At 38.6% G+C, this 13,868-nt stretch overlaps 1 protein-coding gene across 2 annotated transcripts in view; it reads right to left on the reverse strand.

Annotated features, from left to right (window-relative positions):
* The window catches only part of GRID1 (glutamate ionotropic receptor delta type subunit 1), a 532,881-nt gene that overhangs the window by 14,266 nt on the left and 504,747 nt on the right, over positions 1-13,868 (reverse strand). Inside the window, exons 14-16 of one of the 2 annotated variants that reach the window (XM_027698624.1) lie at positions 9,621-9,787; positions 8,053-8,293; positions 7,706-7,792 (exon numbers count right to left, since the gene is read on the reverse strand). In XM_027698624.1, the coding sequence (XP_027554425.1) occupies positions 7,706-7,792; positions 8,053-8,293; positions 9,621-9,787 (495 nt within the window). The remainder of the gene's footprint in view (positions 1-7,705; positions 7,793-8,052; positions 8,294-9,620; positions 9,788-13,868) is intronic. The other variant, XM_027698622.1, reaches the window with a different exon arrangement.

Below are 13,868 nucleotides of genomic sequence, written 5' to 3' on the forward strand. Positions count from 1 at the left end.
CCAAATCATTAAAACAGAGCAGCACAATAAAAATCTGGTCACCAGTTTCCCAGAAGAGAACTCTTGCATATGAATAATTCTGAAGAAATAGTACTTGTTATGTTGAGTGAGTTTGAGTAGTTCTTTTCTATACATAGGCTTATAAATATGGTCCTGAACTTATAGAAAATCATAACCAAACCACTGATTATTTAAAAAAAATATATTTTGCACAGTATTGATATCTGTGATAATTAATATTTTGCTATTATTGACCACAGGTTATTTCAAGTACTAGAAAATTCTTTAAATTCAATGGATAAATAGATTTATAAATTGCATGTTAATATTATTGCATGGTAAGGTCAATCTTCAGCAAATAACTTTAATGCACATGTAACTTCCAATTTCTGCTTTATACATGTTGGTTTCAAAGCATTTGCAGTTTAATCCTATACCACTATAAGGAATGAAAGTGTTTTGGTGATCTGGGTGAGATCAGGATACACATTTATTTTTATGTACATGTTTAAATGCTTAGTCAGATCAACACCTAAGGCATTTTTAAAAACACAAAAATTTAAAAGAAATTTGAGAAAAAGATCACATTTTATGGTTTTTTTATTTTAAATTTTTACTGATTTTGTTATTTTACACCCCCTTCAAAAAGTCAACTTTAAAATAGCACTGTAGGCTGAGATAAAACATACAAAAATTAGCTCTGTAAACAATGTGTGAAGAATCTAAAAGAATCTGACACATTAAGCCTCCAATTCAGTAAAACACATAAGCTCATGCAGCCCATGAGTAGCCTCAGAAGTTCTCTGGGATAGATGAAGTAATGCAAACTAAGCAAGTACTTACACTCATTACCAAACTGAAACTCTAAACAGGTTATTTCTTTTTTATTTCCCTGCATGGTACATTCATTTTTTAAGCTTATTTCTGTTGAATAATTTTTTTCCCCCCTAAGATTCATGTCAAGTAAATCCAGATTATATCCAGATTATATCCCTAAGAATCCCATTAGCAGGGTTTTCTCACATGACTGAGAGAAAAATTAAACCAAACACAAAAATCCTTTCCTTGCAGTTAGGGAAATATGCTGGTACCAAACTGAATTGCTTCAACACTGCTTTGGGTAGCAGTGTCATAAATCACAGGGATGACATGTCACTTCTAAATCCATTACAGCCTTGACTGAAATCTATGGTGATCAATAGCAAGAGTTGACTGATTTCATTGGACTCTGGATGTGCACACTGCCTGTGACCAGATATTACAGAATATCTGCTTCACTGCAAGGCACCTCCAAAGAGAAAATCTTGTTGCTTCACTCATGTAAAAAGCCAACAAAGAGTTAGTCAAGATGCCCTTCCAGCTATTATCAGTTTCTGTACAAGGCAATTCATATATTATATACTCCTCTTCTTTTTTTTTCCTTTAACTGATTCTTCCGGGTTATACTTTATCATCAAACAGCATTAAACTTTGCATTCTGGGGTGACTGATTCCTAACACCTCTTTACTGATTTAAAAATGCTAGTTAAATGAAGTTTCTCAGCTTATTATATTCAAAGCTAGTTTGAAACTGAATTTCTAGATGGCATTAAAATGCATTATTTTGCCAGTGTTTGCGTGATTTATTTTCCCCAAAAAACTTTATTTATTCTTAGAAAAGTAGAATACAATACAGTGGTACAAACAAATGATAATTTATATGCAACTGAGCAAAAAAATGTACAAAGATTTCAGACATGTCATTAAAATACAGAAAAAAATAACTTAAAATAAAACCAAGATAAAATATAGAGAACATGCAATGAAGGGAAAATAAAATATCTGTTTGATGATCTCATGTTTCCTTTCACTTTGAAAAGGAACCATCCTGGAGGGGGGGGAAATCAAATTGTCAGATAAAAAGATAACACCACAAAGGAGAGAAGGTAAATGAAGTGACAAAGAAAAAGACAAGGAAAGTGAAAATAATGGTGAAAGCAAGAGACTCTTTAATAATCAAACCCAACATTGCTGACACCAAGTTGAAGGTACAGAAGCCTCGGTTGCCATGGAATAGTATCTGGTTGGAGAACTTAAGTGAGATGAATATGGTGCAAAACACAATTCTTAGCAGTGACAAATTTTGATCCATTGGACTCGTGTCTGCCAGCTCATACTTCCATTTCTAAGGTACACTGAGTTTCAGGCTCTTCTAATACCAGAGGAGAGTCTTAGTGGGTAACTTTCATGACTGCTAAAGCTAGAAGTATGGATTTTTGAGGTAGGCTGGAGTCTGCACATCACTGGACATGGAAACAAGGGAACTTAAGGCAGATCACACAAGGCTGCCCTGGCCAGAGATACAGTTTTTCTTTCTTTCATCCTGCATACAGCCAAGGTATTTGTGATAATTTTTAGAGTAATTTTGCTACCTCCCCACAATCTTATAGAGCCCGCAGAGTTCAGACTTTCTGATATTCAACACATTTAAAACATTATTAACCTGGAGTAGCAGGAAACAGGAATTATAAGATGCTGTTTCTAGTACATGAGTCAGTTCCCACTCTGGACAGTACCTGAGTTGCTGCCCCGTTTTAATAATTTAAAAATAAAAAGTAAGAACAGAAAAGTGAAAAGAGTCTACTGAACAAAATGGTTTTGCAGAAGCATGAGAAAGTTAATAAATAGCAAACTAAGCTGTGAAGACCGTGATTGTTAATAAATTATAAATTTGACACAAGTTAGGAGACAATGACTAGCAGCAACTCAGGAGATGGAAAACTATCCTGTCTCTTAACCAATAAAAATCCAAAATCTTCTTGCACTACAGAATAATAAACCCACTATGTACAGTTTCTGAAACACTCATATTGCTAGGAACAGTACAGCAGGTTTGGGAAAAAATAGATTTCTGATTTATCACATACATTATCTGAGCAAAGACAGAATCAAACCACAAGTTTCTTGAGGTCATTCTAACATTGTCTTTCAAGAGCTATGGTAACTATAAGTGAATCAATATCACCTTTTATGAGAGATGCAATGAGTTTCAGTTCCCAGAAAAAAAAAATCATCCTGCATAAGTGATTTTGTTTAATATGGGAGTTACCGTTTCTTTTTAATGAATACACCTCATGCACAGTGAAAAATATGGGAATTCAACTTTCTTTCCATGAAGAGTTTTATGTTTGCTTATAAGTTTCCATTGTTTTGTAGTATGTGGATGAACTAGGAATGCTTCCTTAATAGTTCTGAAGAGATCTCAGAAGTAATAATCTTCAAGAGGAATAGCACATCACACTAAGACATAGCTGATAAAGCACAGAGGATGCTGGGGAGTCCATTGCAGTAAGCAGCTACACTTGATCATAATGACAACGGAGATGTGAAAACTGTCTTTCATTCTGTCAAATGGAATAAAAGATACCAACAATCTGATGATGTGGCAAAGCCCTTGGCAGTTAAATGATCTAAATTACTTTATGGCTTTCTGATTTTGTGAAATAAATGCATAGGACTCATACAAAAAGATATAGAACTCCAGAGATAATTATTAAAAGCTCAACATTTATATGGTACCAGGGTTTAATAACTTTATCTGATTGCTCAGTTATTTAAAAGGGACACAGAGTGACTGAACAGAGACTCTGGAACAAATATTACTTTTTTTACAACTCCTCAATTTTCTGAAGCTTATCAAAGTTAAAAGATTAGGTATCACTATTGCAGGCTGTGTAGCAGCTGTGTAAATTCAAGTTTTTAACACACAGAGACAGATGTATGAGCTGGCTAAATTTCACTGTGAGTATAGGGTGGCTGTGTATTGACAATTAGGAGAGGGTGATTATAAAGTCCAGAAAATCTGTTTGGAAAAAGATGACCAAGTGTAAGTTTCTCTGAATTAGAAATTAAAAAGGGCATTTTAATCCCACCAGATATCTTTCCAACTTTGAGACTGCAAACTTGAGCCCTAATAGAAGAATGTGGCATGGTGTTGCAGATACACATTTTTTCCTGATGTTGGAACTAATCTTTCTTTTGTTAATCTGATCTGATAAGGATTAAATGAAGAATTAATAAAGATAACATTAAGATTTGTAAAGCAGAAATACTTAAAAACATTTTTATAAATCTGTTTCAAATAGAATAAAAATATCTTGTGTCAACATCCTGAAAAAGAAGATCAACCCAGCCTTCACTCTTCTAGCAAGAAATGTCACTATTCTTTGGATGACACAATTGTGAATCAATGGCAATTTTGTCTTTGGGAAAATAAAGTAAATTCATCTTTCCTGGAGGTTTATCTTAATGAATTGACTTAATGGGTAGAAAAAATACTACCTTTTTTTTTTAATTTTGTGGGGCAGAGTTTCTTCATATGCAAATAATGTAAAAAATATCACAACTGGAGGCAGTCTTCACCTTACCTAACTCTCCCTATAAAGTCTCTACAAAAGTAGATCATGTTAATGTCAAAGTCCAAGTTGTGTTGCCAGGTTTCAAAAGACAGGTTTCCTGCTCCCCCCAGGTACACAGTTAACACTACATTCTTCACACTCACTGTAATTAAGAGCTGTGATTTATACCATGCAGACATCTAAGTCCCTGAACACCAGCGTATTGGCTCAGTCTAACCTCCACAAAAGCCTAAGGAATACGAAGTAGAAAAAGAAAAGACAAACAAACTGGCAAAAACCCCAACACCTTAATGTCAGCTGAAAACATTTCTCCAATGCTAATGAAGGCTGTGCACATTCTTCTAACCCCAGACTTCACAGACCCTCGACGTACAAAGAGTCTCTAAAAAAATGCTTTCTCTCTCTCTCTCCAGCAAGATGCACACCATCCAACCCTGTCATGAATCTGCAATAGCAGTTGTGCCTCCTTCTTCCCAACATCTTTTTTTTTTTGAGTTGGCAGCTGTTGACATGATGCAGCCTACTGAGTGCCTCATGCCAAACAGAGAACATTACACAGGAGCTCTGTGAGTCACGACAACTCCTCATTCCGTTCTGATCCACTCCAGTTCTGTACAATGGATTTATAAAGCTCCTAACAGGCTAAGGGTCACAGCAGCCAAATGTTGCCACCTTCTTCGCCTCATAGGTGACACCAAAGTCTAATGTTAGACTGCAAGAAAATCAGCCTCTTCTGTGACCCTCCACAAGCTCTGCACTTCACAGAAGAAAGCAGGTGGGAGAAAACCCAGTTCCCACAATTTCTAGGGGATATCACAACACTCATGTTTTGCCAAAGCCTTCCCAAAAGCAGAAGAAAATCGGCAGCATGACTTGAGTTTGCAGCTGTTGCTGAACTAATGACTTGGCTAGAGTATTGGATGCAGCTAAGAGGTGGATTTTAATATTCTGTGTGTGCTACATGTGCTGCAGTTCTGTCATTATGGCTCTTGCTGTAGAAATGCTAGAAACGGTGGTAGAAATGAGATATCCTGAACATGCTCCTCCTGGATATCAAATTCTCCTTGTGCCCTACATCACTTCTCCTGGCTCAAGCAGGGGAGTACCCAGGACTCCATGCTCCCCTTAGTCCTGGATCCTATCCTTCCCAAAGGTCTGAAACTTAGGTCTTCTAAACATGTTAAAACCCTTCAACCCATGTACACCATCCCTTCTGAAACTTGGTTTCCCATCTTAATTGCAGTAGCCATCAGCAATCCCACTTCGACCCCTCCTCACTGGTAGCACATAAATAAAATATCTCTGACTGTTAACCTACCAGGAAATATCTGCCACATTCATTTGCTAATTTAGTTGAGTGGATGTTGTGGTCACTGTGACTAGAACCCCCAGCCCCTGGTCTGCAGTGGGATCAGAGCTTAGATTGCAACTGTGTGTCTGTCTCACATCTGGGCAGAGAGTCCCTAAGCATCCTGTCTGTCCATGGTACTGGGTAGTAGTCACTCTTCCCTCTGGCTGGATCCAAAGGTGCCTCTAGCTGCTTGCCTTTTGTTGCACCCAGCTGTCCCTGTCAGGGACCCTTCATTCCACCCCACCCTGCCTGCCTGGCACACCCACCATATGTTTTCCTCCTGACCAGCTTGGCTCAGTCCTGTGCCCTCTCATTGGGAACATGCACTTCCTCATTCAACCTTGACACCTACTTGTGCCAGGGCTCCCACTGACTCTGTTCCCTCTCTCTCAGCAGCACCCACATCACTGATCTTTCCAGAATCTGTCCACGTGCTGTACCTGAGTTTAATTTGCCTCCTTAACCCAGCCTGCTTGTGCTCCAAAGGCAGAGCCAGCCCCACACACAGCGATTTTCCCAAGCACAGCTGTACCATGTGGGTAACTTCAGTAGACTTTAAAACACAGAAGCTTAAAAGCATTCTATTGTTTGTCACAGAAACTGCAAAAGAGCAGTACAGATGTACAGAGCAACCCTGATCAAGAATGCTCTGGAGGGAAGGGAGAGAAGGATGAGAAAGGGAGAAGAGATGGGATGGGATAGGCAGGGATACGTAGTACTCCTTTTAACAGTTATAAAAAGAGAAATAAAGGGGAAAGGCAAAAAAGACAATATTTAAACTTGGCAAGACAATGGAAAACGAGTATTTAAAACTCCTTGCAATGAAAAAGTGAATTATTTCACCTTATATGAAACTGCCATTGAGTCATATTCTCGTCTCACTCTACAAAGATACACAAAGGTGAGTCCCTGAGCGTAGAGAGGGGAACTCACTGCATAGTCTAGCCAGATTTGTGCTTGTGCACATGCAGCAGTAGGACACTTCAGACAACACTTCTGCCCTGACAGGCTTTCACAGTGGGCAGTGAACCACCAACCTCTGGGCTTTAGGCCTTCACAATGCTGAGGTGGGGGGACCTTTGGGGTTACAGTAGGAGCGACTTTACACAGCAGCAGGGCAAAATCATGAGATCAGAGAACAGTTTGGGTTGGAAGGGACCCTGAAGATCCTCTTGTTCTAACCCCTCTGCCATGGGAAGGGATGCCATCCACTAGACCAGGTTGCCAGTTTGCCAAAATTGCTTACAGGTGATAGGTATGTCAATTAGTCTAGTACTACTGCAACTTGAGAAACATAGGTTAGAATTGATGGGTTACATACTATTTTCCAGCTGTAGTGCAGCTCACTGCTATTATTTGCTTGTAACAAACATCTGTTCCAAGATAAAAGCACCTACAAATGCCTCAATGTCTCCAAAATTGCAAGAGGTTAGTTTGTTAAACATTTAGTATAAGTAAACAAATACAGGCTTCATGTAAAACAGATCTGAGCATGGACTGATTATTCTATCATAGCATTGCTAACTATTACTACTGTGCATGAAAACTTCAAGCCCAAGAAAATTCTCAGTGGTATTTTTCTAGGTAAGACATGTTATATGAAGGTCAGTTTTCTCAGAGGCTCCTAGTTTTAGAAACAAAACTGAATTCAAAAGAAGGGAAGCATTTAAACAGTGTCATGACAATATGGCTTATTCAATTTTTAACTAGCTGGTTTATTTTTAATTGCTCATGTACCTCTTCAAACTCAGCCTAGGTCAGCCATGAAGGAAAGAAGCTACCAGATGGCTGGCAGCTGCACAGCCTGCACAGGATGGACATGGTTCTCACAGCCAGTGGGTGAGGGCTCAGGTCAGGGAAAACATTACCACAGATGGCACAACTGGGTGCCCGTGACTGGCCTCCCTGTCACTCACAGCAGAGTGGCCGAGGGCATGTTTCTGAACTACTCTCTTACCCCTAAAGGTGGTCTCTCCAGGTCAGGGTTGAGGCACATTGGTGGGGCAATGAGGGGAAGTTTGCACTGCTGCTGCCCATGCTGTATCTGCTCTACAAATAAATAGAGGAATTTAGTCTCCAGGGCCGTCAGTTTGGCACCTTCCATGTGCACAAAAGACACATTTGTTTGTTCTTTTATTTGCTTAGAAACAACCACCCAAAAAGTTATATGCAAAGCTTAGTATGGCGAATCAATATAAATCAAATTTATTGTATGAGAGCACCTAAAATCCCACAACTTTCACTTGCTCTCTCTTTCTTTTGTGTTTTCTACTTTTAATTGTGATAAGAATAAAAGTTATGGACCTCTTTCGGTGTTTCTTGATGACAACGGTTGCTGTTCCACCACAACTCCAATGCTGCCACCAAGCAAGCAAGAAGAAGGCCTATTGCTAAAATGCAGAAAACGCCTGCAAAACTGTGAAGCTTGAGTGCCTTCCCATCTGTCTGTGCATTGGTATGGCTATTCAGGTCACAACGTCCCATCCGTGGCCACCATTTCTGTTTAAGAACATCCAAATCTCCACTTTCTTGCAACTCTAGGATCCTGCAGAAATTTCAAAAGACAAGTATTATTTCAGTGATACTTTTTGCAGTTTTTTTGTCTTTTCCTTATGCTGCACAACTCTTAAACCTATCATCCCACAGCTCAAAACTCCACCCCACCACCACCACAGTGTTTTATTTTTCATCTGAGACTCCACTATACCAAGACTTCTTTCTACTCACAGCAGCAGGTAAACTCCACTGGGTAACCTCAGAAAAAAAAGAGTCTGTCAAAAATTCCACTGCAATGCAAACAGCATTTCCATGGGAAATCACCATTTAGTCATGCCTGGTCTGGCTACATTCAGCTGCAACAGCTGGTCCCACTAGTGAAATGATCAACCCACTCCACTGCTGCTCTTCCACAATAATTTGAAAATCATGGGAGGCTAAACATGCTACTGTTTGTGCACCACTTAATACAAATCTGTTTAAGCAGCGACCAACTCATTTACTTCAGCAAATGTACTTTATTCAAAAGGATTTTACTTCAATGCTGTTACATAATGCCTGAATTACTGTGTTAACAGTTGCTAATTAATCATTGTTTTGTCTCTTGTGAAGTGTCCCTTCTCTGCATGAATGATTAATTTTGGATTTGGTTTGATAACTGTTTTAGCTGTTTACTAACAATCTGTTCTCTTGAGGCAGCTTTGTCTCTAGTTAGGCAGCTGGAGTTTTGCTCCTTTTTATAAAGAAGGAGTAAATGAGGAAATCTTGCTTCAGTTCCTTGCCTGGAGCGGAGCACCAGCTCACCTTCTGCCTGCACCACTCCATGTCTTCATTTCAGTGTACACACTCATATGAAAACATATTCCTAGCTGATAGCTCAGAGATCACTAAATGGCATGGTTTTATAGCCTCGTGGTCTTGACAGTCCCATGCAATCCTTGGCAATTCTTGTTTCCCTGTGCCATTGTGAGTCTTCGACCTGTCTCTCCACCCTAAAGGATAAGCCAGGGCATTACTACTTGCTTACTGCAGGGAGCAAAACATTGCTTTAGAGCCTGCAAAATGCAGCATGAATCAAGGATCTCTCTTCAATCTCTCCTCTACCTCACACAAAGCTCTGAGGACATCAGTCCTTTGTGCCAGAGGCAGCACTGCTTGAAGGTGTGAGGCCACACATCAACACATCACCTCTGTCCCCTCCTCCCAAACCAGATGCACATGGAGCAGAAGTAGCAGCTTTGTTGAGCCTGAACTCAACCTCTCTGCTGTCATGTATTCATTGTCCTTTATCAATTAAATGCCAGAATTAATGTGAACCACAAATGGTTGCTGGCTGTAGAGAGGAATCCTGTAAAACGAGCTTTGTTTCAGTTTACCTCTGGGAGAAAAGATCTCTGTAGGGACTTCCATGCTGGAGTGCTATCCCATATCCTTTGCTGCTGATGCTGTTTCCAATGACTGTCACAGAGCATTCATCATCTGTCAGCGCAGCATATTCCACAACTGTCACATCCCACAGGAAAGCGTAATTTCCTTTCTTGGCCTGTAAATACAGCACGAACACAACACAATCTAAACTAAACTGAATTTCTAGGTAGGACAAAACCCCAAGCCAACAAATCCGGACCTTGTAATTATTCCTTGGTGGTATTTCCTTAAGTCACAGGTTATCTGTAGACCTCCAACATCTTAATATATTTCTAACGCTCTTCCCTCCCAGCAGTACCTCATCTACTTCAAACAAATATCTTTCTCTTTTAATAGGAATACATAGGATAACATAGCCAATTTTAGGTATAAGTAAAGTTTATGTAACAGGTTAATAATTATAAATGAAAGCTATTACTTTAGATGATGGGATTTTTTGTATGTTTTGTAGGAGAATGGAATGTGCTGGTGCCATACATTTGTGTAACAAGACAGGCACAGTATGAGCACTAAGTGATGTTTCCTCATTATCCCAGTCACCAAAATTGTAACTTTGTAACTGTGCTGATATAAACATGTAAATAAAACAAATTTCCCTTCCAAATAAACAAAGCCTTTCTAAGAGCTATGTTAGTCCTGTAAAGAAAGGCACGCTCTGAATTTAAAGAGTTCCCTCTTTTCTTCACAAGCAAGAAGATTCACAAGAATCTCCTATTATCTCAGGTTTGGGATAAATATTGTTTTATTTTAACACACACCCATGTAGATGTCCTTAAACATCAGACTTAATTGGGATTGAAACCAATGCCTGCACACAGGACATACAGTGAATGTAAATCACTTTACTTAACACAAGAAGAAAGAAACATCTCTGGATAGGGATTCAATAAAGCAAAAATAATAATAATTTTCTTGGTTAAAGTAATAATTGAATTCTTAATATATTTAAGCAGTAAGTTTTTAAGTCCCTAGTAAACGGTAGAACAGATGGGCTGGAACACCTAAGGTAAATACATGACTAGTAATTCTTTTTTTTTTTTTAACTTTGGGTGATTTCAGATCCTTCTTTAGGTCAGATCAAAGCAAAACAGTGAGCTGAACTCCTGTATATATTTCTTTCTGTGAACCGATTCACCAAGCTCCCCTAGCCAATGTCTGAAGCTCTGACACAGTATTAGTGCATCCCTCTGCATACTTTCAATTTCTGTGTAAGTTCAATTTTAAATTGAACTGTAAGTTTATAAGACTCTATTAGATGTTTTATTATATTGGATTCCTCAGTTGAGCAATTAAGATAATTTTAATTCACCACGCTTTGATATAAACCATAGGTTTCTGAAGTCCCTTACAGTTGCTTACACATGAGAATAAATCAAATGGGTGGGTTATCCTCCAGTGGGTAGAAATCAGGGAAACAAAGATTAAAATTATGGTTCCTGGATTTTCTGTAAGCTACTTGCCACGATCCACCTCTTTTCCCATCTTCCCTTTTATCTGCATCAAGGCAATCAAAGATCCACGAATTCATTTGCTTCTGAGTTAAAACAGAATAGAAATGTTCCTCTTTGGTAAGTTTTAAATAAGCCTGTATACTGACCCCTTTGAAAATATTATTTTTGTTAAGAGCATGCCACTAGTGTGAGTTTGTGTTCATTTTCTCCTTTGCCATCTCCCTGGCCAGTTCAGAGTAACAGACAATAATTCATGTAGCCCCAAACAGCAACTGATATCCTAGTAAAAAATGTTATTAAAATCTGAACTATAGTATGAAGCAACTCCTATTACAGGAGTTATTCAAATAAAAGCCCCACTCTACTGTTAGAATCAGTCATTGATTTAGCTCACACAACTTATTAAACCAGCATGTTCATAAAAATATCTTGCACTTAAATATCATTGTATGAAACCAGATCAGAGCAAGACTTCCACATCTGCATTGTAATACTCCAGCTGGCTGTTTACCTAATCTGGTAATGGTGGCACAAAAGAGAAAAGAACAAATAAATCACTCTTTACTATAAGCAAACACCAGAAAAGGCTTCAACGCCTACCAACACAGGGATGTGCACAAAATTCAGAATGCCAAGGAAGTGATTTCTCAAGGCATTTGGCCTATATTCCAGCAGGAACCTATGTTCTTGGAAGCCTAAAAGATACTCTTCAAAGGTATTTTCTGAATGATCACATAGCTATGATTAACTGGGTTTTCAGCTGTAAATCTCTGCATCTTCCTCTCTGCCCTTCCTGTAACGGGCTTCAACAATTCCCATTTTACACTTTGACAGCTGTGATGGTGCTGATAAACCTCCTACCCTGGTGAGGGACCCCAGGCAATGGCCATCAGTCCCACTAGAGATCCTAACAGGGAAGGACCATCAAAGGCCCTGGTTTTGCACATCTCAGACAGGTTTTGTTCTGTGGTAAATAGTACATAGGCTTTTGATACCTATGACAGGAAACTGCAAGTTCAAGTGCATTAAAAATATGCACTCGTGGGAACAAAGACAGCAGCATTTGTTACTGCACACAGAATTTATTCAAAATCCATGCTACCAGAGAACAAAATCTCGCCTGATGGATATACAAAAACTGGACATGTGCCTTGCATTTCTCTAGGGGCTTTTTTGGTTGGTTGTTTGGGGTTTTTTTGTTGTTCTTGTTGTTTTGTATGTTCATTTGGTTTAAAGAATTGTATCTATCTTCTGTTCTTTCAGAACCGGTCAGTAAATCTGCTTTTCAAATTTACAGTTTAGAAAAGAACAGCACTGACAACATATAATACATTCCTCACCTATTTCTTAGTAATACTTGAGGAACACAATCTTCCTCAAACATTTGATTTTCATTATAATACACTGACTTTCAATGCTGGACAGCAGATATTTTGTAAAGGTCTGCTTATCTTTTGTCTGCAGTGTTGCTATCTCAAATTACATCCTACAAGTGCAAGTGGTCAAAAACAAAGTCTACCAGGTCTCTTCACATCTATTTAATATATTTTTTAATGACATAAATCATTCTATCCAATGTCATCACATCTGTAGAACATTATTTCTCTGACAGCCTGATCATTTTAGCATAAACAGGAATCTGGGTCTTAAACTCTTTCAATCTCCCAGAAATACCGGGTGTAAGACTGCTCCCCCTCTCTGATGCCAAAAACAGGATCTCTGAAGATCCCTTTTTCTTAAGGAGAGATTTGTTTCTTCCAAAACTTCTTCCACTTGCTCAATTTTCTTCTCTGAAGAGTGGAGACCTCATTCTATTATTGTGTTCATTGTGTGGAAAGTTTTCTTATAACAAAATGTTTAGTTGCTCTCTAAATTCAGCATCATTCCCTTCCCTGTTAATATCTGTTGTGACAGCTAAGCAGTATCATTTGTTCAATTTAAAGAAAAGCTGTCAAATTAGAAGAAAATATGTGCAAGACACACAACTGCACACACACGTGTGTTTGAAGAATGTTTACTTCTTATATACTTTCACTAGGCAAGTGGTAAAAGCCAAATAAAATCAAATTGACACTTATTTTCAAAGAAAAATCAACGCAAAACTTTTAAAGGCTTTTTAAACTTTTCATTTCTTTTTACAGGAAAGAATGCATGTGTGCATATGTGCATGCCTCTTAGCTCCCAGGCCATAGGGAAAGTAGGAAGACCCGGCACTGACCTGTGGGATGGACAAGCAAGAAACACATCAAGCTCCCTAATTTCGTACAACACAGATGTACCTACCCATGTAACCAAGTCCTGATCACAGTACAGCAAATATTCACATCCTCAGGCTCTTGCATTCAAAGCTCAGCCATCTAAAGCCTGAATCGTGGGGGTTTAGGGCCCATAAAAATGTTCTAGTGATCAGACATCATTGCAAAGATAGAATAAAGCTGGTAAAAGGGCCTGTGGCAAAACCCAGCTGAGCATAAGTAAGATAGCTTTAATAAAAAATGACTGAAATTAAATACAGAATAATAAGCTAAATTTTGTTCTTTAAATCTATAATTGTCTTTCATATTTTGCTCTTTTGCTATGGCCTTATAGTGACTGCCAACATATAGGCATGCTGCAGAACAAAACAAAATCACTTGGTTAAACATTTAACATCCTCTTTATCAGAAAGCCAGCCAAAGCAGCGCTCATTTATCCCACCCAGGTAGAACAACTACTTTGGCTTACACCAAAGACACCAGATTTATT

Source organism: Neopelma chrysocephalum, unplaced genomic scaffold (assembly GCF_003984885.1).
Source record: "Neopelma chrysocephalum unplaced genomic scaffold, ASM398488v2 Primary Assembly neopelma1_131, whole genome shotgun sequence".
NCBI lineage: Eukaryota > Metazoa > Chordata > Aves > Passeriformes > Pipridae > Neopelma > Neopelma chrysocephalum.